Source organism: Salmo salar, chromosome ssa19 (assembly GCF_905237065.1).
Source record: "Salmo salar chromosome ssa19, Ssal_v3.1, whole genome shotgun sequence".
NCBI classification, from domain to species: domain Eukaryota; kingdom Metazoa; phylum Chordata; class Actinopteri; order Salmoniformes; family Salmonidae; genus Salmo; species Salmo salar.
The window spans coordinates 55,286,397-55,313,113 of NC_059460.1; the positions used below are offsets into that span (position 1 = coordinate 55,286,397).

At 47.0% G+C, this 26,717-nt stretch overlaps 1 protein-coding gene across 3 annotated transcripts in view; it reads left to right on the top strand.

The window, feature by feature from the left end:
- The window catches only part of LOC106579282 (transmembrane protein 150A), a 44,301-nt gene that overhangs the window by 12,657 nt on the left and 4,927 nt on the right, over nt 1–26,717 (top strand). For 2 of the 3 annotated variants that reach the window (XM_014159060.2, XM_014159061.2), the window contains 3 exons: nt 6,516–6,602; nt 18,215–18,282; nt 20,239–20,366. In XM_014159060.2, the coding sequence (XP_014014535.1) occupies nt 6,516–6,602; nt 18,215–18,282; nt 20,239–20,366 (283 nt within the window). The remainder of the gene's footprint in view (nt 1–6,515; nt 6,603–18,214; nt 18,283–20,238; nt 20,367–26,717) is intronic. The other variant, XM_014159062.2, reaches the window with a different exon arrangement.

Here is a 26,717-nt window from a genome sequence, read left to right on the forward strand (position 1 = left end):
TCAAACAGGAAGTACCAATGACGTGCTCAATACAGAAGTGGTCCGATGAAGCGGATGCTAAGCTACAGGACTGTTTCACTAGCACAGACATGGAATATGTTCCGGGATTCCTCCAATGGCATTGAGGAGTATACCCCATCAGTCACCGGCTTCATAAATAAGTGCATCGACGACAACGTCCCCACAGTGAACGTAAGTACATATCCCAACCAGAAACCATGGATTACAGGCAGCATTCGCACTGAGCTAAAGGCTAGAGCTGCCGCTTTCAAGGAGTGGGGCACTAATCGCAACTCTTATAAAAACATCCCGCTATGCCCTCAGATGAACTACCAAACAAGCAAAGCGTCAATACAGGACTAAAATCAAATCCGACTACACCGGCTCTGACGCTTGTCGGATGTGGCAGGGTTTGCAAACTATCGAGCTGCCCAGTGACGCAAGCCTACCATATGAGCTAAATGTCTTCTATGACCACTACAGCTCTGTCGATGCAGATGGGGATGTGCTCTACCCTCTTTCTCCTGTAGTCTATGATCAGGTCCTTAGTCTTACTGACATTGAGGGAGAGGTTGTTGTCCTGGCACCATACTGCTAAGTCTATGACCTCCTCCCTGTAGGCTGTCTCATCGCTGTCGGTGATCAGGCCTACCCCCGTTGTGTCATCAGAAAACTTGATGGTGTTCAAGTCGTGCATGGCCAAGTAGTCGTGGAGAACAGGGAGTACAGGAGGGAACTAGGCACACACCCCCGAGGGGCCCCCTTCTTGTGGGTCAGTGTGGCGGAGGTGTTGTTGCCTACCCTCATCACCTGGGCTTGGCCGTCAGGAAGTCCAGGATTCACTTGCAGTGGGAGATGTTCTGTCCTAGGATCCCCAGCTTGGTGATGAGCTTGAAGTGGACTATAGTATTCAGCGCTGAGCTGTAGTCTATGAACAGCATTCTCACATAGTTATTTCTCCTCTTGTCCAGGTGGGAGAGGGAAGTGTGAAGTGCACTTGAGTTTTTATCAGCTGTGGATCTGTTGACGTGGTATGCAAATTGGAGTGGGTCCAAGGTGTCTGGGATGATGGTGTTTATATGTGTCATGACCAGCCTTTCAAAGCACTTCATAATTACAGATGTGAGTGCTACAGGGCGATAGTCATTTAGGCATATTAGCTTGGAGTTCTTGGGAACAGGGACAATGGTGGTGAACTTGAAACATGTTGGGTTTACAGACTGGGACAAGGATATACATTTTATTCTAGACACATGCCAGTTGATCTGTGCCTGCTTTGAGAATGCGCCCTGGTATTCCATCTTGCCCGGCGGCCTTGCGAGTGTGAACCTGTTTAAACGTTTTACTCACATTGGCCATGGAGAGCGAGAACACACAGTCATCTGGACCAACAGGGGCTTTCACGCAAGACTCATTGTTGTATTCCTCGAAGCTAGCTTAAAAGGCATTTAGTTCGTTGAGGAGTTCTTCATCACTGGGAATCTCACGTCTGGGTTTCCCTTTGTAATCTGTTGACGTCTGCAAGCCCTGCCCCATACGATGAGCGTTGAAGCGGGTTTAATAGGATTCCACCTTCCTGCTATATTGTCCTTTTGCTTGTTTGATGTCTCGTTGGAAGTCATAGCGGGCTTTCTTGTATGCACCATATCCGTGTCTCGTTTCTTGTAAGCGGCACGTGGATATTGCCTAGCATGGATATTGCCTGTAATCCATGGTTTTTGGTTTGTATATGTTCGATGAAGCCTGTGACTGATGTGGTAAACTCCTCAATGTTATTGGATGAATCCCGGAACACATTCCAGTCTGTACTAGCAAAACAGTCTTGTAGCCTTGCGTCTGCTTCATCGGAAGCAGGAGTATAGAGTCGTGGTCAGATTAGCCGAAGGGAGAACGAGGAAGGGCCTGTGTTTCTGTGTGTAGAATTAAGTAAACTAGAGTTTTAGCGCCCCTAGTGACGCAGGAGATGTGATGATAAAGTGAGGTAGAATGTTTTTAAGTCTCCCCATGGGGACACAGGGGACCACTATGTTATTTTGGCCTCACATTGATTTTACCTAGAACGTGTCACACACAGTTGTAGACTTCCACTCAAGAAAATCAGAAGCAATTTCAGTAATTTTATAATCTTTATCAAAACCCCAAAATTCCTGCTGACGTCCGTGCTTTAAATGTCAAACCAGCAAACTGATTTTGAACGGTTATGAACCAACACTGTGAGCTAGAGTGATAATATGAACTGTAAAAGGGCGAGAGAAACCGTACCTTCTCAACAAGTCTGCTTATTCAAAATTAATTCGGGAGAAATTTGATAATTTATGGCTGGCTCGTTTCACAAGAGGTAATAGTCCATCTTTTCTCAGCCTACATCAACAAGGCCCCCCTCTAGACTTCCTGAGCCCGACTGCCTTATTCAAACATAGTGAGGCATGAGAGAAACGGGTGAGGGAGAAATGGAGAGAGGAGGGGGATGGAGACAAATTTGGAGAACGTAGAGAGAAATAATATGGGAGAGGGGAGAAACGAGATCACATGGAGAGAGAGAGAGGAGTAATGGGTTAATTATGAGAAAGCGGGGATGGGAAGCAACTTTTTGGGGAAAGGCAACAGCATGCAAATTCTTTTAGGAGTGGGAGAATTACTTCTGTGTGAAGTTAACAGGGATTAAACATGCCTGGGTGCTACATTAATTCCAAGCTTTTCCCACAAGCAGCAGACCTGCCCAAGCAAAAACAAACAACTATTCCAAACCCGTACCTGCACTACACCTGCACATTTGACTGTAAGGAGCATTCTACTGACACTCCTTCAACAGGGAATTCAAATCATAGTTCCTTGGTCGGTACACAGTTTAGTGGATATTATAGCAGGTGCGGTGAAATGCTTAAGTTGCTAGTTCTTAACAATCCAGTAAAATGCCAAACAAGTACACAAATAATCACTTTAAATGTTTTTGATGTATAAATATTCTAGAAATTATACAAGATAAAGTGTACTCTCTGATCAGTAGACAGACACATGCAATACAACAGTACCTGCCTCAGTACCTGCGTCAATGTTTTCCAAAGCACCCATCAACAAATACAGAGAACCATCAAGTGAGAACTTTAACCTATAGGCTTAACTATTTTGAGTTAAATTTGTACCATCATTTGGGCATAATGATAGCCCTGATGTGTGGATTGGTTGTGTGGTTCGATACTGAGACGTTAACATAGTTGTCACACCTGCTCCCGCTCCCTCTCCCTGGCTCTCGAGGGCGCCAGGCTGCCCATCATTAAGCACACCTGTCACCATCGTTACGCGCACGAGCGCATCTTTGGACTCACTTGGACTCCATTACTTTGTTGATTTCCCTTCCTATATCTGTCTGTTCCTCGGTTTGATCCCTGTGTCAGCATTATTGTTGTTATGTTTCCCCTGTCAAGACGCTGTCCTTGTTTGTTTGTCAGTTATTTATGAGTTTATAAATGTTCACTCCCTGTACTTGCTTCTCGTCTTCCAGCGTCTGTCCTCACAGAATGCTGACACCAATATTTGAAGCATCAGGGAGTTTTTTGTTTTTGTTGGTGACGTCGGGTCCGGGTGCCGCTGCCGCTGCCGAAGGAACTGGGGGTGCCTCAGCTGGCTCGTCGGGCTTCCACGCCTTAGCTGGCTCGAGAGGTTTCCTTGCCTCGATTGGCTCGGCAGGCTCCCAAAATCCTTGCTTCGTGCATACTTGTACAGAACTGTCTGCAGATTGGGAGGAGGGGTTACCTTGGCTGTTACTAGCTGCTCGTGAAGTAGTGCAGGAAAGCACAGGGTTTAGCCCAAATGACTTAGTGTTTGGTCATAAGGTGCGTGGGCCTTTAGCAGTGCTGCAGGATGGTTGTTTGCCTGAGGAACCACCTCGGAACCTTATTGACTATGTAAATGGTTTTAGGCTGAAGTTGTATAGGGCTGGTGAACTGGCGAAAGAAAAACTAAAATGTTCTCAACAGAAAATGAAACTGAAATATGACGGACAGGCTGAGCTGCGTGAGTTTAGTCCCGGTGATCGTGTACTTGCTCTTCTGCCTCTTGTAAGTTCACCTTTTCAGGCAAAATACTGTGGTCCTTTCACTGTGTTGCGCAAAGTGTCAGATTTTAATCTTATTGAAACCCCTGGTCATAGGAAGTCCTCTAAATTATGCCATGTGAACCTGTTAAAATGTTATCACTCCCGTGATCTATGCAAAGTGGAAGGCACTCCAGCGGTGAGTTCAGCGTACTGTCACGCGTGCTCCCTTGCGCTCGAGGGCGCAAGATTGCCCATCATTACGCGCACCAGCGCATCTTTGGACTCACCTGGACTCCATTACTTTATTGATTGCCCGTCCTATCTGTTCCTCGGTTTGATCCCTGTGTCAGCATTATTGTCATTATGTTTTCCCTGTCCAGACACTGTCCTTGTTTGTTTCTTGTCAGTTATTTATTAAATGTTCACTCCCTGTACTTGCTTCTTGTCTCCCAGTGTCTGTCCTCACAATAGTGTTATGCGAGATGTGTTTACTTTAGTAGTGGTGGGTGTTCGGTGGGGACGCATTCTGATCAAGACTTTGCGTGTGTCGAAGCATAACTAATAGGTGACTTTATGCTCTCATCTCACCTCACAAAGGTCACACAGTCCATTCAGGATAGCCACCTGTCTTAGGTGGATTATGCAATAATTCCATCTGCAAATATGCCTTAACTCTTGGGGCTATGTGGGACGCTAGCGTGCCACCCGTGGTGCACCCTATCAACAGCAGGTGCATTTCAAGAGCGGCAAATTTGAAACCAAATAAATGTCAAAATTCACATTTTTCAAACATACAACTATCTTACACCCTTTGAAAGATAAACATCTCCTTAATCTAACCACGTTGTCCGATTTCAAAAAGGTTTTACGGCGAAAGCATAAAGTTAGATTATGTTAGGAGAGTACATTGACAATAGCTGTGTGTAATGTTTTGTCAATTCAAAGACAGGCGTCACCAAAACCATAAAACCAGCTAAAATGATGCACTAACCTTTTACAATCTCCATCAGATGACACTCCTAGGACATTATGTTAGACAATGCATGCATTTTTAGTTCTATCAAGTTCATATTTATATCCAAAAACAGCGTTTTACTATGGCATTGATGTTGAGGAAATCGTTTCCCTCCAATAACCGGCAGTCAAGTCAGCACCACAAATTAAATAATTAAAATTAGAAAACATTGGTAAAATATTATATTGTCATTTAAAGAATTATAGATTTACATCTCTTGAACGCAATCAACTTGCCAGATTTAAAAATAACCTTACTGGGAAATCACACTTTGCAATAATCTGAGCACTGCGCCCAGAAAAATATGCTTTGCTATACAGACAAACGGCCATGTTGGAGAGATCTAAAATCGAAAATACTATGTAAATAATCCATTACCTTTGATTCTCTTCATCAGATGTCACTTCCAGGAATCCCAGGTCCATAACGAATGTAGTTTTGTTCAAAAAAGCTCATCATTTATATCCAAAAAGCTCCATGTTGTTAGCACATGATCTAAGCCAGCCGGACTTCTCGTCAAGGAACAAGGGGAAAAAATATATTTACGTTCGTTCAAACATGTCAAACGTTGTATAGCATAAATCATTAGTGCCTTTTTTAACCAGAACATGAATAATATTCAAGGTGGACGAATGCATTCTCTTTTATAACGTATTGGAACGAGGGTACCCAACATGAACTCGCGCACCAGAGTCTAATCGGCCATCACCGTTCCATGGCTCTTGTTCGGTCAGATCTCACAGTAAAAGACTCAAAACACTTTGTAAAGGCTGGTGACATCTAGTGGAAGCAATAGGAAGTGCCAAAACATTAATCAACCCCTGTGTGTTTCAATGGCATAGGCTTAAAGGTCATTCAACACATCAGGTATCCACTTCCTGTCAGAAAATGTCTCAGGGTTTTGCCTGCCAAATGAGTTCTGTTATACTCACAGACACCATTCAAACAGTTTTAGAAACTTTAGGGTGTTTTCTATCCATATATAATAAGTATATGCATATTCTAGTTACTGGGTAGGATTAGTAACCAGATTAAATCGGGTACGTTTTTTTATCCAGACGTGAAAATACTGCCCCCTAGCCCCAAAAGGTTAATAAGGAATACAATTCCCTCAGAAAAGTTATCCACTGGGCACAGACGTCAGTTCAACGTCTAGTTTTGATTTACATTTGGTTGAGTTGTCAACTAACGTGAATTCAATGTGAAATCAACAAAAAAAATGACCTTGTCATTGGATTCAGGTAAAAAGTTGGGTGAAAAAAAGACGAAATTCCCTTACGTTGATTACTTTTTGCAAATCCAATCAGTTTTCCATGTTGATGTAACTTCATCAAATGTTATTATTTAGTTGAAATGACATGGAAACAACGTTGATTCACCTAGTTTTTGCCCAGTGGGTGAAGTATGTTCCATTTGACAGCAAAAGTGTAAAGTAAAGGTCTATGTTGTTTTGTTTTCATCCAGGCTGTATAATCAGTCGTGTGAGGAGAAGCTGTCTCTACAGAGGGGTCCTGAGCTGTGCTGTACCCTGGACAATGTCCCACTCATCAGGTCAGTACCGTATTACACTGTCTGTACCATGCTGTACTTTACTGTTTCATTCATATTTACCTCCGCACACTCCATATGTACACAGTACCAGTAAACAACTATGCCACACTATATCCAATTTGCCCTGTGAGTTGAGCTGCCTGTTGTTTGGTTGAGGTCGAGGTCATCCATTGTGTTAAACGAATTATCAATGCATCTGCCATTTACCATTACAGAAAGCAAGCGCATGGTGTACAGTACATGAAGGGAATGTAAATAACAGGCAGCAAGGAGAGCAAGGTCTTCATGGCCTGTGGTTGCCATCATTAAATATCTCGTATTGTCTTTTTTCATCTTTAATTTTTTCACCTTTCTGTTTTCCTTCTTAAGTAGCCTGGGTTTCACTAGTCTGGCTAACACCTATAACTCTCAAAGTCCTCCTGGCTTCAGAGTCTGGGATGGCTATTTGATGTTGTCGGCACAAAGCGTCAATGATGAAGGGGGCTGTGCTTTTACTGGTTTGCTCTCTGTGTCTTCCTCACTCAAACACGCACAGCAAAACACAGCCCTTGAGCACCGCCCCCCTTCCATTACAACTGTTAGATTTTAAAATTCAAACAGCGAGAGGTCTAAAATATTTCAGAGAGCCAATCAAACCTGTCGCACAATTTCTAAGCGAATATTGCATTAACAAACGGCCTCCTTTCCAGACCAGTGTGGTCACAGCTCTCCCTGCGCCGTGAGTCACGTGGGTCGCGTCTGCCAGGCTAAGTTTTCACCCCCTTCATCTACAGAATAACAGGAATGTGTGTGTGTGTGTGTGTGTGTGTGTGTGTGTGTGTGTGTGTGTGTGTGTGTGTGTGTGTGTGTGTGTGTGTGTGTGTGTGTGTGAGAGAGAGCGAGATATGCACACACTTACTGGCCTGGCACTGGCAGGAAGTGAAACATTTTGTTTTGTTTAGTGGATCCTCTGTGAGCCTTTGAAACGTCACAATGGTGACAAGACAAATGTCAACAAGAAGTGTTATGCTTGATGTCGACTAGTCACTTTGTATGTGTGACCTTTTATGAAGGCTTTAGTCTGTGGCTGGGTGACTGTGTTTCTGTCCACTGGTCACTGTTTTGTACAGTGAAATGGTTTTACCTGTGTGTGGGAAAGTGAGATATTGTTTTTCCCATGTTCGGATTCTCTCAATGATCAACACATGCTCCTTGATCCATGCATGTTTTCCTCAATAACCTCTCATAGTCTCCTTCTCCTCATCTGCACGGATCTGAAAACACAGGATAGGTGAATGCAATGCGGTGGACACCTACAGGGACTTTTACATATACCATTGAAGTCGGAAGTTTACATACACTTAGGTTGGAGTCATTAAAACTTGTTTTTCAACCACTCCACAAATTTCTTGTTAACAAACCTATAGTTTAGGCAAGTCGGTTAGGACATCTACTTTGTGCATGACACAAGTAATTTTTCCAACAATTGTTTACAGACAGATTATTTCACTTATAATTGTCACGTCCTGGCCAGTATATAAGGTTAATTGTTTTGTAGTTTGGTCAGGGCGTGGCAGGGGGTATTTGTTTTCTGTGGTTCGGGGTGGTGTGTTTGTGTAAAGGGTGTTTAATTTAGTAATTCCGGGTTTTGGTTTATGTTTAGTAATTCTATGGTTAGTCTAGGTTGTGTGTTTCTATGTTTGGTTGATTGGGGTTGGGACTCTCAGTTGAAGGCAGGTGTTGTCTATCTGCCTTTGATTGAGAGTTCCATATATTAGGGTGTGTTTGTATGTGTGATTTGTGGGTGATTGTTCTGTGTTTCGCCTTGTGCCTTACCAGACTGTTTTTTTTGATCGTTCGTGTTTTTGTTATTTTGTATGTTCGTTTTGAAAGATAATTAAAAAGCAAGATGAGCATTCACGTACCTGCTGCGTATTGGTCCTCATTCACCGACAACAACCGTGACAGAATCACCCACCACCAAAGGACCAAGCAGCAGAGGAAGGAGCAGACGGAGTTCGAGTTGGACTGGCGGGAGAAGTGGACTTGGGAGGAAGTTCTGGACGGGGCCGGACCCTGGCATCAGGCTGGGGATTATCGACGCCCGCAGTGGGAAATTGAGGCAGCCAAGGCAGAGAGGCGGTGGTACGAGGCCAAGTACGCGCAGAAGGAGAAGCACGAGAGGCACCCCCAAGAAAATTTTGGGGGGGGCACACGGGTAGTTTGGCTAGGCGTAAGAAGAGCCGGAAGCCAGCTACTCGTGGTTATATGGAGGAGCGTATGGGGTTGAGAGCGCTATGTTTCGCTGAGGAGCGCACTATCTCACCCATACGCACGCACAGTCCGGTGCGCGTTATTCCAGCCCCTCGCAGGTGCCGTGCTAGAGCGGGCATCCAGCCTGGTAGGAGGATGCCTGCGCAGCGCATCTGGTCGCCGGTACGCCTCCGAGGACCAGGCTACCCAACTCCCGCTCTACGCACGGCTACCATCAGGCCCCTGCACAGCCCAGTCTGCCCTGTACGAGCACCCCGCTCGTACAGGGCTACTAGTTCCATCCAGCCAAGGCGGGTTGTGCAGGAGGTAAGATCTAGACCGGCTGTGCGCCTCCATAGCCCTGGGTTTCCAGCTCCTGTCTCTCGTGCGGACCCGGAAGTGCGTCAACCCAGTCCGACTCGTCCTGTTCCCGCTCCCCGCACTAGCCTGGAGGTGCGTGTACATAATCTGGTAATTCCAGTACCAGCACCACGCACCAGGCTACAAGTGCGTCAACCCTGCCTCGCCAGTCAACAGTCTTCATCAGAGCTGCCCGCCAGTCAACAGTCATCATCAGAGCTGCCCGCCAGTCAACAGTCATCATCAGAGCTGCCCGTCAGTCAACAGTCATCATCAGAGCTGCCCGCCAGTCAACAGTCATCGTCAGAGCTGCCCGCCAGTCAACAGTCATCGTCAGAGCTGCCCGCCAGTCAACAGTCATCGTCAGAGCTGCCCGCCAGTCAACAGTCATCGTCAGAGCTGCCCGCCAGTCAACAGTCATCGTCAGAGCTGCCCGCCAGTCAACAGTCATCGTCAGAGCTGCCCGCCAGTCAACAGTCATCGTCAGAGCTGCCCGCCAGTCAACAGTCATCGTCAGAGCTGCCCGCCAGTCAACAGTCGTCAGAGCTGCCCGCCAGTCAACAGTCGTCAGAGCTGCCCGCCAGTCAACAGTCGCCAGAGAGGTCAGACTGCGCTGAACTGCCGGAGTGGTCAGACTGCGCTGAACTGCCGGAGTGGCCAGACTGCGCTGAACTGCCGGAGTGGCCAGACTGCGCTGAACTGCCGGAGTGGCCAGACTGCGCTGAACTGCCGGAGTGGCCAGACTGCGCTGAACTGCCGGAGTGGCCAGACTGCGCTGAACTGCCGGAGTGGCCAGACTGCGCTGAACTGCCGGAGTGGCCAGACTGCGCTGAACTGCCGGAGTGGCCAGACTGCGCTGAACTGCCGGAGTGGCCAGACTGCGCTGAACTGCCGGAGTGGCCAGACTGCGCTGAACTGCCGGAGTGGCCAGACTGCCCTGAACTGCCGGAGTGGCCAGACTGCCCTGAACTGCCCGGAATTGCCAGACTGCCCAGACTGTCCCGAATTGCCAGACTGCCCAGACTGTCCCGAATTGCCAGACTGCCCAGACTGTCCCGAATTGCCAGACTGCCCAGACTGTCCCGAATTGCCAGACTGCCCAGACTGTCCCGAATTGCCAGACTGCCCAGACTGTCCCGAATTGCCAGACTGCCCAGACTGTCCCGAATTGCCAGACTGCCCAGACTGTCCCGAATTGCCAGACTGCCCAGACTGTCCCGAATTGCCAGACTGCCCAGACTGTCCCGAATTGCCAGACTGCCCAGACTGTCCCGAATTGCCAGACTGCCCAGACTCTCCCGAATTGCCAGACTGCCCAGACTCTCCCGAATTGCCAGACTGCCCAGACTCTCCCGAATTGCCAGACTGCCCCGACTGCCCCCCGGCGAAGCCAGAGTGGCCCGACAGCCTGGAACGGCCGGAGCCAGAGCCACCTCCAGAAATAGGTGGGTTGGGGAGGGGGGGTGTAGCACAGTGCCGTCGTTGACGGCAGCCACCCTCCCTTCCCTCCCTTTAGAAAAGGGGACTTTTTGTTGGTGTTGCTTGGGGTTATTTTTTTGTTAAGGTGCTTCTGGGGTAGCACCTTTAAGGGGGGGGTACTGTCACGTCCTGGCCAGTATATAAGGTTAATTGTTTTGTAGTTTGGTCAGGGCGTGGCAGGGGGTATTTGTTTTCTGTGGTTCGGGGTGGTGTGTTTGTGTAAAGGGTGTTTAATTTAGTAATTCCGGGTTTTGGTTTATGTTTAGTAATTCTATGGTTAGTCTAGGTTGTGTGTTTCTATGTTTGGTTGATTGGGGTTGGGACTCTCAGTTGAAGGCAGGTGTTGTCTATCTGCCTTTGATTGAGAGTTCCATATATTAGGGTGTGTTTGTATGTGTGATTTGTGGGTGATTGTTCTGTGTTTCGCCTTGTGCCTTACCAGACTGTTTTTGTTGATCGTTCGTGTTTTTGTTATTTTGTATGTTCGTTTTGAAAGATAATTAAAAAGCAAGATGAGCATTCACGTACCTGCTGCGTATTGGTCCTCATTCACCGACAACAACCGTGACAATAATTCACTGTATCACAATTCCAGGGGGTCAGAAGTTTACATACACTAAGTTGACTGGGACTTTAAACTGCTTGGAATATTCCAGAAAATGATGTCATGGCTTTAGAAGCTTCTGATAGGCTAATTGACATAATTTGGGTCATTTGGAGGTGTACTTGTGGATGTATTTCAAGGCCTACCTTCAAACTCAGTGCCTCTTTGCTTGACATCATGAGAAATTCAAAAGAAATCAGCCAAGACCTCCACAAGTCTGGTTCATCCTTGGGAGCAATTTCCAAACGCCTGAAGGTACCACGTTCATCTGTACAAACAATAGTATGCAAGTATAAACACCATGGGCCACGCAGCCGTCATACCGCTCAGGAAGGAGACGCATTCTGTCTCCTAGAGAAGAACGTACTTTGGTGCGAAAAGTGCAAATCAATCCCAGAACAACAGCAAAGGACCTTGTGAAGATGCTGGAGGAAACAGGTACAAAAGTATCTATATCCACAGTAAAACGAGTCCTATATCAACATAACCTGAAAGGCCGCTCAGCAAGGAAGAAGCCACTGCTCCAAAACCGCCTGTCACATCTAGCTTAGGTAGCAGGAAAGGGGCAGAGTCAAGAGCAGGAGACTGAGGTCCGGTAGCACAGAAGTTTATTCTACCATTGAATAAGGTAGCCAAAAACGCAGGGTGCGCACAACACCCAAAAGGAGAATCGCTCCAAAAACGAAAACGCACGGGGCGCAGCCTGGCAATACACAATGACTGATCAAAAGCACGCTGTGAATACAAAGGCTGCGCAAACTACCACCTGCCCTCTTAATGACAATAAAACAATCCCACACGAATTCCTGAACTAATGACAAACAAGGAACAGGTGCGGACCTAGACAGACAAAACCAAAAGACACAGAAACATAGATCAGTGGCAGCTAGTAGGACGACGACCGCCGAGCACCGCCCGACCGCCGAGCACCGCCTGACCGGCGCCACCTTCAGTGGATACTGTGACAGTACCCCCCCCCACGCGCGGCTCCCGCAGCGCACCGCCGCCGGAGGGCTGCCGCAGGGCTGGATCCAGAACGTCCCCCACCGGGACCCAGCACCTCTCCTCCGGGCCGTACCCCTCCCAGTCCACGAGGTACTGCAGGCCCCCTACCCGACGTCGGGAGTCCAGGATGGCCCGGACTGTGTACGCCGGGACCCCCCGACCTGCCGCACCTCAGCGTCCTGCAGCGGACCAGCTACCACCGGCCTGAGGAGAGACACATGAAACAAGGGGTTAATACGGTAATATGAAGGAAGTTGTAACCTATAACACACCTCGTTTATTCTCCTCAGGACTTTGAACGGCCCCACAAATCGCGGACCCAGCTTCCGGCAGGGCAGGCGGAGGGGCAGGTTCCGGGTCGAGAGCCAGACTGTCCCCCGGGTTAAACACGGGGGCCTCACTGCGGCGGCGGTCAGCGCTCTCCTTGTGCCGTTCTACCGCCCGCTCCAGGTCTCTTTCGAGCGCTGTACCCATTCCTCCACCGCAGGAGCTTCCGTCTGGCTCTGATGCCATGGCACCAGGACCGGCTGATACCCTAACACAACCTGGAAAGGTGACAGGTTAGTAGAGGAGTGGCGCAGAGAGTTCTGTGCCATCTCGGCCCATGGCACGAACCTCACCCACTCCCCTGGCCGGTCCTGGCAATATGACCGCAGAAACCTGCCCACATCCCGGTTAATGCGTTCCACCTGCCCATTACTCTCGGGTGAAAACCCGAGGTCAGGCTGACCGAGACCCCAGCCTCTCCATAAACGACCTCCACACCCTGGATGTGAACTGGGGACCCCGATCAGATACGATGTCCTCGGGCACCCCGTAGTGCCGGAAGACATGTGTAAATAGGGCCTCCGCGGTCTGTAGGGCCGTAGGAAGACCGGGCAAAGGGAGCAGACGGCAGGACTTCGAGAACCGATCCACAACGACCAGGATCGTGGTGTTCCCCTGAGACGGCGGGAGATCCGTGAGGAAATCCACCGAGAGGTAGGACCAAGGTCGCTGTGGAACGGGGAGGGGCTGTAGTTTCCCTCGAGGCAGGTGCCTAGGAGCCTTACACTAGGCGCACACCGAACAGGAAGAGACATAGTGTCTAACATCCTTAACCAAGGTGGGCCACCAGTACTTTCTTTTCAGGCCCCGCACTGTCCGTTCCAGCCCAGGATGACCCGAGGAGCGTAGAGTGTGGGACCATCGGATCAGGCGATCGCGAACACCAAGCGTAACGTACTTCAGACCCGCGGGACATTGAGGTGGAGTGGGTTCTGACTGACCCGCCCGCTCGATGTCCGCATCCACCTCCCATACCACCGGTGCCACCAGACAGGAGGCGGGGAGTATGATCAATGGTCCGCTCCTCGGTGTCGTAGAGACGCGACAGTGCATCGGCCTTCCGGTTCCGGGAACCTAGAACGTATGAGAGGGTAAATTGAAACCTCATAAAGAACATGGCCCACCTGGCTTGACGAGGGTTAAGTCTCCTCGCTGCCTGGATGTACTCCAGGTTACGGTGGTCAGTCCAGATGAGAAAAGGGTGTCGTGCCCCTTCAAGCCAATGTCTCCACACTGTCAAAGCCTTGACCACGGCTAACAACTCCCTGTCCCCCACATCATAGTTGCGCTCCGCCGGGCTCAGCTTCTTAGAAAAGAATGCACAGGGGCGAAGCTTCGGAGGAGCGCCTGAACGCTGCGACAGCACCGCTCCTACCCCAGCCTCGGACGCGTCCACCTCCACTATGAATGGCAAAGAGGGGTCCGGATGCGCCAGCACCGGAGCGTCGGTAAACAGAGCCTTCAGACGACGGAAGGCTCCGTCCGCCTCTGCCGACCACCGCAGCCGCACCGGACCCCCCTTCATCAGTGAGGTAATGGGAGCCGCCACCTGGCCAAAACCCCGGATAAACCTCCGGTAATAATTGGCAAACCCCAACAACCGCTGCACCACCTTCACCGTGGTTGGGGTCGGCCAATTACGCACAACCGTAACGCGGTCACATTCCATCACCAGCCCAGTGGTGGAAATGCGATATCCCAGAAAAGAGACAGCTCGTTTGGAGAACTCACATTTTTCAGCCTTGACGAATAGGTTATGCTCCAGCAGCCACCCAAGCACTTTACGCACCAGAGCCACATGCGCGGCGCGTGTGGCGGAGTAGATCAAGATGTCATCGATGTACACCACCACACCCTGCCCGAGCATGTCTCTGAGAACCTCGTCCACAAAGGATTGGAAGACGGCGGGAGCATTTTTTAACCCATACGGCATGACGAGGTACTCATAATGGCCAGATGTGGTACTAAATGCGGTTTTCCACTCGTCTCCGTCTCGGATTCACACCAGGTTATACGCGCTCCTGAGATCTAGTTTTGTGAAGAAGCGCGCCCCGTGAAATGACTACACGGCCATAGCAATGAGAGGTAGCGGGTAACTGAAACCCACCGTGATAGAATTTAGACCTCTATAGTCAATGCACGGGCGCAGACCTTCCTCCTTCTTCACAAAAAAGAAGCTCGAGGAGACGGGTGACTTGGATGGCCGAATGTATCCCTGTCTCAAGGACTCAGCGACGTATGTCTCCATAGCCGCTGTCTCCTCCGAGACAGAGGATACACGTGACTCCTAGGAAGGGCCGCGTCAGCCTGGAGGTTTATCGCACAATCCCCTCGTCGATGAGGGGGTAATTGAGTCGCCTTCGTTTTACTGAAGGCGATAGCCAAATCGGCATATTCTGAGGGAACCGTGGTCGCACTGATGGAAACTCCTATACACCTACCTGAGCACTCCCTCGACCACCCCTTAAGAGCCCTCTGCCTCCACGAAATCTGAGGGTTGTGAGTGCCTAGCCAGGGGATTCCCAGTACCACCGGAAAAGCCGGGGAGTCAATGAGTAATAGGCTGATACGCTCCTCATGGCCCCCCCACGTCACCATGACCAGTGGCACGGTGACCTCCCCCACTTGGCCGGACCCTAGCGGTCGACTATCTAGGGCGAGCACGGGGAAGGGGTGGTCCAGCTGAACCAGGGGAATCCCTAACTTCTTGGCTACCCCACGGTCCATAAAACTCCCAGCTGCACCTGAATCAACTAGTGCCTTATACTGGAAGTGAGGGGAAAAATCGGGAAAACAAACTGAGGTGTACATGTGGTCGACAGGGGGCTCTGGGTGTGGCTGGTGCTGACTCACCTGGGGGGGTCGATGTAGTGCTCTGCCTGCCATCCGAACTCCCGGGTGGACCTCTCCAGCACCGGTCCGCAGTGTGTCCTCTGTGCCCACAGTGGGTGCAGGAGAGGCCCCCCCCCTCCGGTCCTCCTCGAAGCAGCCCCTCCTATCTCCATGGGCAGTGGAGCAGGAGGGTTGGGAGGTGGAACGAACAGGCCCCGACTGGAACGTCCCCGGGCAGCCAGCAGGTTGTCCAGCCTGATTGACAGATCTACCAGCTGGTCTAGGGTGGTGGTGTTGTCCCTACAAGCCAGCTCCCGGCGGACGTCCTCTCGGAGACTGCATCTGCAGTGATCTATCAGCGCCTGCTCATTCCACCCCGATCCTGCGGCGAGAGTCCGGAATTCCAAGGCGAAGTCTTGAGCGCTCCTCGTCTCCTGTCTCAAGTGAAATAATCGCTCACCAGCCGCCTTGCCCTCCGGGGATGATCGAATACCGCCCGGAAGCGGCGGGCGAACTCCGGGTAGTCGCCCCGAGCCGAGTCTGGGCCATTCCAGACTGCGTTGGCCCATTCCAGGGCTCTACCCATGAGACACGATACGAGGACGCTCACCTTTTCTTCATCAGAGGGAGAGTGGCGGACGGTCGCCAGGTATAGTTCTAATTGGAGTAAAAACCCCTTGCACCCCGCGGCCGTCCCATCGAACTCTCTGGGAGGCGAAATCCTGATCCCACTTGAGCCTGCTTCAGTGGGTGCCGGTAGGGGCACAGGATGAGAAACCAGAGCTGGTCTGGCTGGGGAAGTACCTCTCTCCCAGCTCTCCAACTGGGCTAGCACCTGGTCCATAGCCGAGCCCAGGCGGTGGAGGAGGCTGGCGTGTTGCGACACCTGCTCAGCCATGGACGGCGCTTCTGCTCCTCCTGACTCCATCATAGTGGTGCGGGATTCTGTCACGTCTAGCTTAGGTAGCAGGAAAGGGGCAGAGTCAAGAGCAGGAGACTGAGGTCCGGTAGCACAGAAGTTTATTCTACCATTGAATAAGGTAGCCAAAAACGCAGGGTGCGCACAACATCCAAAAGGAGAATCGCTCCAAAAACGAAAACGCACGGGGCAGCCCGGCAATACACAATGACTGATCAAAAGCACGCTGTGAATACAAAGGCAGCGCAAACTACCACCTGCCCTCTTAATGACAAACAAGGAACAGGTGCGGACCATGACAGACAAATCCCAAAGGATACAGAAACATAGATCGGTGGCAGCTAGTAGGCCGGCGACGACGACCGCCGAGCACCGCCCGACCAGGGAGGGGCGCCACCTTCTGTGGATACTGTGACGCCGCCATAAAAAAGCCAGACTACGGTTTGCAACTGCTCATGGGGACAAAGATCGTACATTTTGGAGAAATCTCCTCTGGTCTGATGAAACGAAAATAGAACTGATTGGCCATAATGTCCATTGTTATATTTGGAGGAAAAAGGGGGAAGCTTGCAAGCCGAAGAACACCATCCCAAACGTGAAGCACGGGGGTGGCAGCATTATGTTGTGGGGGTGCTTTGCTGCAGGAGGGACTGGTGCACTTCACAAAATAGATGGCATCATGAGGGAGGAAAATGATGTGGATATATTGAAGCAACATCTCAAGACATCAGTCAGGAAGTTAAAGCTTGGTCGCAAATGGGTCTTCCAAATGGACAATGACCCCAAGCATACTTCCAAAGTTGTGGCAAAATGGCTTAAGGACAACAAAGTCAAGGTATTGGAGTGGCCATCACAAAGCCCTGACCTCAATCCTATAGAAAATTTGTGGGCAGAACTGAAAAAGCATGTGCGAGCAAGAAGGCCTACAAACCTGACTCAGTTACACCAGCTTTGTCAGGAGGAATGGGCCAAAATTCACCCAACTTATTGTGGGAAGCTTGTGGACGGCAACCCGAAACGTTTGACCCAGTTAAACAATTTAAAGGCAATGCTACCAAATACTAATTGAGTGTATGTAAACTTCTGACCCCCGGGAATGTGATGAAAGAAATAAAAGCTGAAATAAATAATTCTCTCTACTATTATTCTGACATTTCACATTCATAAAATAAAGTGGTCATCCTAACTGACCTAAAACAGGGAATCCTTACTCTGATTAAATGTCAGGAATTGTGAAAAACTGAGTTGAAATGTATTTGTCGAAGGTGTATGTAAACTTCTGACTTCAACTGTAAGTGCAGACTACGGAAAGAAGAGAAGGAACGAGTTTGAGAGTTTGATTTGATTCATTAGAGTTTATTTGATTCATTAGGATCCTTATTAGCCGAACCCAATGGCGATAGCTAGTCTTACAGGAGTCCGACACCTAACGAAAAGACATTACAGACTAAAGATTTTAAAATGTACATACATTTAAAAACATTAACATGTGGTGTGTGTGTGTATCTATCAGTTACACATACGTGTCAGTACATACACACCACAAGTAGGTCACATGGGGAGAGGCGTTGTGTGTTTTTTGGAAACCAGATTTGCTGTTCACTTGCGGATTTATTGCATGGAAGGGTGACACAGAAGGAGGGAGGAATCAGTTGTACTACTGAGAGTACTGAAATGCAGCCAATATTTCCAGCTGTGTGGTTGAACTTGGCTTCCAAAGAATCTGCTCACCATGTTACCCATCTACATGAGGTCGGTCTGTTGCCTCTGCCAAGGGAAACATGGCCAGGTCTATTTCAGTACCACAGAGTTCAGACACTAACTGATCCCTCCCTCCCTCTGTTTTCATTGCAGTAAGTGTGGCACCCTTCCCCCTGAGAGTTGCTTCTTCAGCCTCATCTGCAGTACCGGATCCTTCATGGGTATGTACCAGTGAAACTCATGTTTCTTTTGAATAGGAAGAGTGATGCATCATAGGTCCATTATCAGCTTGTGGTGTCGTCATTGTTAATGCACTGACGGCGCTGAGGCCAGATAAAATGATTTGTATGGCGGCAAATTGTTAGAGTTTGGATTACGATGCAGATCGATGACTACTCTGTTAGCTATCCACTCACTCATAGTCATACCCACTGTACGTAACTGTCAGGGATGTCTGTAGTTCTGTCATCCTCGTTCACTGTAAAAGTAAAATAGTTTGTCTCACTGGGCATCCCTAAATGTAGTTGTTAAAGCTAGATAGTTTGTGTTTATGTATTGATTTGTAGGCTACGTGTGCCTTTTTAAAACAAATTGATGTAGTTCTGTCCTTGAGCTGTTCTTGTCTATTAATGTTCTGTATTTCGTCATGTTTCATGTTTTGTGTGGACTCCAGGAAGAGTAGCTGCTGCTTTTGCAACAGCTAATGGGGATCCTAATAAAATATCAAAAATACCAAAAGCTCCAGGTTGATGTTTTTCCAGCTGTGACTGTGAATCTAACAAGGTCTCTGTTCCACAAACAGAAGTCTATGCCCCCCCCATGCCCCCCCCCACCCCTTTTACTCCACCCACTGAAAGGAGAACCTTCTGTGTGTGTCCCCCACTCCAACGCCACATGAACTAACCGCAACAGCCCGATCATGGGCAATTACAGCAGTGCTGTTTCTCTGCCAAAACCTCTTGAAACCAGCTATTTTGGTTGTTTTGTTTGTGCTTCAAAGCCAATCATGGACGCAGAGTGTCTTGGCTTTTTGGAATATTCAACCTCAGAAACCTTAACTGTCAAGGAATTGTCCCTATAAGGACTGCATTGGGGACCTAAAAAACCTATGATTAGCTTATTGTACCCTGTTCAAATGGTCATTTTTCAGATTGATTTATGTGCCAAAATGTTTGCCAAAGGGCATACAGTATGATCATGGATATATCATGTATCTGGATCCATTACAGTGTATGTTCAGTATTTGCAATTGTATCATTTGTACTGTCGATCCATACAAAACGAGTTTCTCCCCTTACCAGTTTGAAGTTTGAACAAAGTTATAATGGACAGGTTTTGAAGTGATTATTACATAACAGTCTTATCAAACAGTGCATTTAATACCCCCCATGGTTCAGTTTGTTTGAACAGGGCTCTCTTATGTCGGGGAGCGGTTAGAGGCACTGCTTGGGGGTTGAATGCAGCACAAAGTGCTAGCGATCACGTACTCAAACACGTGAACAAAGCACACCACCAAAAGCCACAAAGGGATGGTTCGTTTTTGTTTGAGCACACACACTGTGAGAGCGTTTACTTAACTCTGACGCGTGGTGTGGAGTTGCGATGAGAAGAATGGTAACGTCTGAAACCCCGGCCACAAAGTAGATCCCTCACTGTGTCCTAACTGGTGAATTTGCCAAAGAATCACTAGCAAACAGGGATTTTTATCGCATTATCTGCTGTATTATCACTGTATTGACGACACGCACGTCTAAACACTTGCTTGGTGGTGAGATGGACACCAGATGTGAACTCTACCTATTTCCATCCAATGGATTTTTGCAAGAACAGTTTGCTGCTCTTGGAAGTGCTGTATGGCTGCAGGGAAGTCTTCACTGGCCAGTTTGGTACAGAGCCATTAGGAATCTGCACACAACGTGGTTTCCAGTTCTTAACAACTCGGCAGAAACGGCACATCTTGGCATAGTGTTATGCACATTCTATCTGCTTTTCCATCTTGCAACTCAATATCCAAGAGTGTACTACTCCCTACTCTGCAAGAGGTACATGTAGAGTGTTGTTTGTTGTTGCTTCCATGCTCTAGCAGATTTGATAGTGAGCCGTCATCAGATGAGTGGTTCTGTCTGCTTGATAGATAGGTGAAAATGAAAATGTTTGTTTTGTTTCTCTTCCCTCAGTGATTTTGATAGGGCTGCTGCGGTATGCCCACGTCATAGAGAAGCACCAGAACTGTGTCCTTAACACGGCCGGCCTCTCCACTGGCTGGATCTGTGCTGCAGGACTCATTATGGTGGGCAACTTCCAGGTAAGAACAGAACTGACGTCACTCCCACAGTGGAGCGTCTCTGTCACTAAATGGCTCTTGTGAAGTGTTGGATGAAGGTGGAATGTGCTCAACTGTTAGAGGCCTGTTTTCAGGTTTGACCACTGTATAGGCTGTGTAGGCTACTGGTGTGGTCATAAGTAACAAGATGCAACTCCACATTTCTTAACTAAGGCAGCAAGTCCATTGTTTGTATGGTTGCATAAGATTTCACTACAGTATTACATAAATTTAAAATAACTGATCACTATCTTAGCCTGTGGGATTTTCACTACATCCGGGCATTGTAAATCACAATGACTTTATTGAAGCCGTGCTAGTTGTTTGATGTTCCCAGTAAGTCCCCAAAAACAGGGAAATTGTCCTCTCTGGGTGCTCTGTAGTCTGTAGAAAACATTCCACTTTGACAGCTAGCTAATCCAAGTCCAGGTTGATGAGCTGCAATTGAAAGACCACTGAGCGATCACTGTTTTGTAGGTGGGTGCCATGGCAAACCAAGGTCTCCTTGCCCTCACTCTAACATAGGAAAACAACGTTCTCTTCAACATCACACTGATTCTGTCAAATATCCGTAGACCTCTGTTTCTTTAAACCAAGGCCCATCTTTCTGGTGCGAAGCGCACCACTAAATCATTCCCCTTCAAGTTGTGATTTACTGATTGTAGAATGACAGATGGGAGGAGAAAATGAATGTTCCTCCTACCAAGTATCTTCCAAATATTTAAAGACAGTGCCTTCAGAAAGTATTCAGACCCCTTGACTTTTTCCCCAAAAATTTTGCCCACTTAACCCAGAAGCCAGCCGCACCAATGTGTCGGAGGAAACACCATACACCTGGCGACCGTGTCAGCGTGCACTGCACCCAGCCCGCCACAGGAGTCACTAGTACGCGATGGAACAAGGACATCCCGGCCAGCCAAACCCAGACAACGCTGGGCCAATTTTGCGCCACCCCATGGGTCTCCTGGTCTCAGCTCGCAGAGCCTGGAATCGAACCCAGAATCTCTAGTGGCACAGCCTTAGACCACTGCATCACTTGGGAGGTCAATTTTTTCCACAGTTTGTTACATTTCAGCCTTATTCAAAACATTTTTTTTTTTTTTTATCTCAGCAATCTACACACAATACCACATAATGACAAAGCGAAAACAGGTTTTTAGAATGTTTTGCAAATTATTACAAGTAAAAAACAGAAATACCTTTTTTACTTAAGTATTCAGACCCTTTGCTATGAGACTCGAAATTGAGCTCAGAGATGTTTCTACAACTTAACTTAATTAGGGAAGGGGGCACTATTTTCACCTCCGGATGAAAAGCGTGCCCAAAGTAAACTGCCTGCTACTCAGGCCCAGAAGCTAGTATATGCATAATTAGTATATTTGGATATGAAACACTCTAAAGTTTCCAAAACTGTTAAAATAATGTCTGTGAGTATAACAGAACTGATATGGCAGGCGAAAACCTGAGAAAAATCCATCCAGGAAGTGGGATTTATTCATGTTTGTAGTTTTCTATTGAATGCCATTACAGTATCCATTGACTTAGGACTCAAATTGCACTTCCTATTGCTTCCACTAGATGTCAACAGTCTTTAGAAATAGTTTCAGGCTTGAATTCTGAAAAATGAGGGAGTAAGTCCAGTCTGAATGAGTGGACACTGCAGTGTCCCAGAGGATTTTCATGTGCGCGACCGAGAGCACGCCTTTCTTGTTTTCATTTTATATTGACGAAGCTTTTATCCGGTTGAAATGTTATTGATTATTATGACTAAAAACAACCTGAGGATTGATTATAAACATCATTTGACATGTTTCTACGAACTTTACTGATACTTTTAGGATTTTTCGTCTGTCTGTTGTTACTGTCTTTGAGCCTGTGGATTACTGAACAAAACGCGCGAACAAAATGGAGGTTTTTGGATATAAAGAGGGACTTTATCGAACAAAACGAACATTTATTGAGTAAATGGGAGTCTTGTGAGTGCAACCATACAAAGATCATCAAAGGTAAATGATTCATTGTATTGCTATTTCTGACTTTTGTAACTTCCCTACTTGTCTGGTAACTGTTTGTAATCATTTGTCTGCTGGGCGCTGTTCTCAGATAATTGCATGGTATGCTTTCGCCGTAAAGCCTTTTTGAATTCTGACACCGTGGTTGGATTAACAAGAAGTTAATCTTTAAACCGATGTATAACACTTGTATGTTATATGAATTTTTATAATGAGTATTTCTGTTTTTGGATTTGGCGCTCTGCAATTTCACTGGATGTTGGCCAGGTGGGACGGTAGGTTAATTGGAATCCACCTGTGGTAAATTACATTGATTGGAATTGATTTGGAAAGGCACACACCTGTCTATAAAAGGTCCCACAGTTGACAGTGCATGTCAGAGCAAAAACCAAGCCATGAGGTTGAAGGAATTGTCCTTAGAGCTCAGAGACAGGATTGTGTCGAGGCACAGATCTGGGAAAGGGTACCAAAAAATGTCTGCAGCATTGAAGGTTTCCAAGAACACAGTGGCCTCCATCATTCCTAAATGGAAGAAGTTTGGAACCACCAAGACTCTTCCTAGAGCTGGCCGCCCAGCCAAACTGAGCAATCGGGGGAGAAGGGCCTTGGTCAGGGAGGTGACCAAGAACCCGATGGTCACTCTGACAGAGCTCCAGAGTTCCTCTGTGGAGATGGAAGAACCTTTCAGAAGGACAGCCATCTCTGCAGCACTCCACCAATAAGGCTTTTATGGTAGAGTGGCCAGACGGAAGCCACTCCTCAGTAAAGGGCACACAACAGCCCACTTGGAGTTTGACAAAAGGCACCCAAAGGACTCTCAGACCATGAGAAACAAGATTCTCTGGTCTGTTGAAACCAAGATTGGCCAAATGCCAAGGTTCAAGTCTGGAGGAAACCTGGCACCATCCCTACGTTGAAGCATGGTGGTGGCAGCATCATGCTGTGGGGATGTTTTTCAGCGGCAGGGACTGGGAGACTAGTCAGGATCGAGGCAAAGATGAATGGAGCGAAGTACAGAGAGATCCTTGATGAAAATCTGCCTCAGAGTGCTCAAGACCTCAGACTGGGGCGAAGGTTACCCTTCCAACAGGACAACGACCCTAAGCACACAGCCAAGACAACGCAGGAGTTGTTTCGGGACAAGTCTCTGAATGTCCTTGAGTGGCCCAGCCAGAGCCTGGTCTTGAACCTGATCAAACATCTCTAGAGAGATCCTGAAATAGCTGTGCAGCGACACTCCCCATCCAACCTGACAGAGCTTGAGAGGATCTGCAGAGAAGAATGGGAGAAACTCCCCAATACAGGTGTGCCAAGCTTGTAGTGTCATACCCAAAAAGACTCAAGGCTGTAAATGCTGCCAAAGGTGCTTCAACAAAGTACTGAGTAAAGGGTCTGAATACATATGTAAATGTCTTTTTTTATTTTTATTTTTTATAAATTAGCAAACTTTTCTAATCCTGGTTTTGCTTTGTTATAATGGGTTATTGTGGTTTAGATTGATGAGGGATTTTTTTTTAAATCAATTTTAGATTAAGGCTGTAACGTAACTATTTGTGGAAAAAGTCAAGGGGTCTCAATACTTTCTGAAGGCACTGTATACACTAGATGACTGAGAGGGGCACTGTTTTGAAGCCACTGCACCTCAATCTTGGCACTCCTCCACTAATGTAAAAAATATGATATTCTATTACAGACACCTTAATGCATACTTTTAATTTATATTATGTGAGCTAATTTCTGTTACTGTCCCCACTAAAACAAAAAAATACTTAAACTTATAATTTTGTCCTTAAACAATTAATTGAAATAATGTGGAATTCCATTCATTCCTATTCATGGTTTGCACCTCCATCACTCTGCCACTTCATTGCCCTTATAAAGACGCTGCAACCATATTGATGCTTTACTTTACTTTACTATTTATATTTTTGACTACTTTTACTTTTACTTCACTACATTCCTAAAGAAAATTATGTACTTTTTACTCCATACATTTTCCCTGACACCCAAAAGTACTCGTTACATTTCTGTATGCTTAGCAGTACATAAAATGGTCAAATTTGCACAAGAGAACATCCCTACAGCCTTGGATCTGGCGGACTCCCTAAACACAAATGCTTTGTTTTTAAACGATGTCTGAGTGTTGGATTGTGACCCTGGCTAACCATAAATAAATATAACAAGAACGTTGTGCCGTCTGGTTTGCTTAATATAAGTAATTTTTAATTGTTCATACTTTTACTTTTGATAGTTAAGTATATTTAAAACCAAATACGTTTAGACTTTTATTCAAGTAGTATTTTACTGGGTGACTCACTTTTACTTGAGTCATTTTCTACTATGGTATTTACTTTTACTCAAGTATGAGAATGTAGTACTTTTTCCACCACTGATCCATAATGCCTGCAGCTCTAGCTCTGTGAACTCTGGGTACTTCACAGCCTGGCTGTGGGTGCGGTCTCGTTCAGTAACACATTGTCCTGGTGTGTTCTTTCAACGCATCTGATCTCAATCTCCCCCACAGGCAATCATCTCTTTGTAGGCCTTCCAAACACATCCCTCCTGATCATTTTTAGGCAGGCCTCTAGAAAGGCCTTTGGTAAGGTCTTGCAAACAGGAGGTTTTGGCAAGCTGCTGCGTTCCTACACTCAGTAGGCTTCTGAAGGTCAATCTCAGGACTTGGCTCTTGTGACGGGAGGGAGCTGTCCTTATTCTGCCTAGTGCCCAGAAGAAGAGGACCATCCCTTGGAAAAAGAGGCCCATCCCACGTGGTTAGGGCAACCAAACATGGGAGCATATATTGCAGTGAACATAGTCTTCTGGAGTTTTCTTGCTCCTCAAACTACTGGCCAATAGCCAGACAGTGTACACTACTGTACCTTCTTTTAAGCCACAATGTCTGCCTTTTGTGGCCATGAAGTAATACAGACATTCTAAATGCATATTTAGATAGGAGAGTTTATTTTGATCACACTCTGTTCCCAGGGTTCTGAGGTTTTTTACATGTGCTGAATGCGATGGATAGAAGAGTGACTGGTCGACAGTGTTGGGGATTTCCTTATTTGAGCTGTTCTTGCCATAATATGGACTTGGTCTTTTACCAAACAGGGCTATCTTCTGTATACCAACCCTACCGTGTCACAATAAAACTGATTGGCACAAATGCATTAAGTAGGAAAGAAATTCCATGAAATAACTTTAACACGGCACACATATTAGTTTAAATGCATTCCAGGTGACTACCTCATGAAGCTGGTTGAGAGAATGCCAAGAGTGTGCAAAACTGTCATCAAGGCAAAGGGTGGCTACTTTGAAGAATCTAAAATCAAAAATATTTTTTAGATTGGTTTTACTTTTTGGTTTTACTGCATAATTCCATATGTGTTATTTCATAGTTGTGATGTCTTCACTATTATTCTACAATGTAGAAAATAGTAAAAATAAATAATTATTTGATATTGAGATAAAAACAGTTACATTGGACCTTTAAGTGACAGTATTTTTGTGTGGGCATGTGCAGACAGGTCAGCAATGACAGCTCTCAAAAAAACTTGTTTGTGAAGTCAACACCTTTTCACCACACTTGGGGTGTATTCAGCTGGTCAGTCTTTGTCATGAAAAGAGCGGGTGATCTTAATATTTTATATATTCAGTGTCATTTATATGCCACTACGACTCCAGTTTGGACAATTGCTGTCCCAATTGTTGCGCAATTACTACAGAGTTATACATGTGTCTGTGGGTGTGTGATGGCGTAACAGGGAAATCCACGTGTGTTTACAAGCCATAGGGGGCCAGGTTGGGACGAGGGGTCAGAGGCCAGCCTTCCGGCAGTGCCTATAAAATGTGCTGTGTCTGTATGGTGCGTGTTCATATTTGTCTTCACACTTCTGTGTCCCACCAGCCCTGGTTGTGTGTGTTTCCCTCCTCTTTCTGCTGGGTCCTGATTGGCCTGCAGACTCTCCTCCCTGGCCATGATGGAGGAGCCCTTTGCTTATATAATGAACAGTGTGAGGGTGTGTAAATTACAGTCCTCACCATATGCATTTGGACAGTAAAGCTAACATTTTTATTTTGTCTATATACTTCAGCATTTTGGATTTTAGAAAAAATGATTAATATGAGTCGAAAATAAAGAATGTCATCTTTTATTTTAGGGTTTTTCATTACATATCTGTTTAACCATTTAGACATGAAAGCACTTTATGTATCTAGTCCCCCCATTTGAAGAAATCATAAGTATTTTGACAAATTCACTTATAGCGTATTGAAGTAGTCAAACATTTAGTATTTGGTCTAGTATTTGGTGTCTTGCGACTCT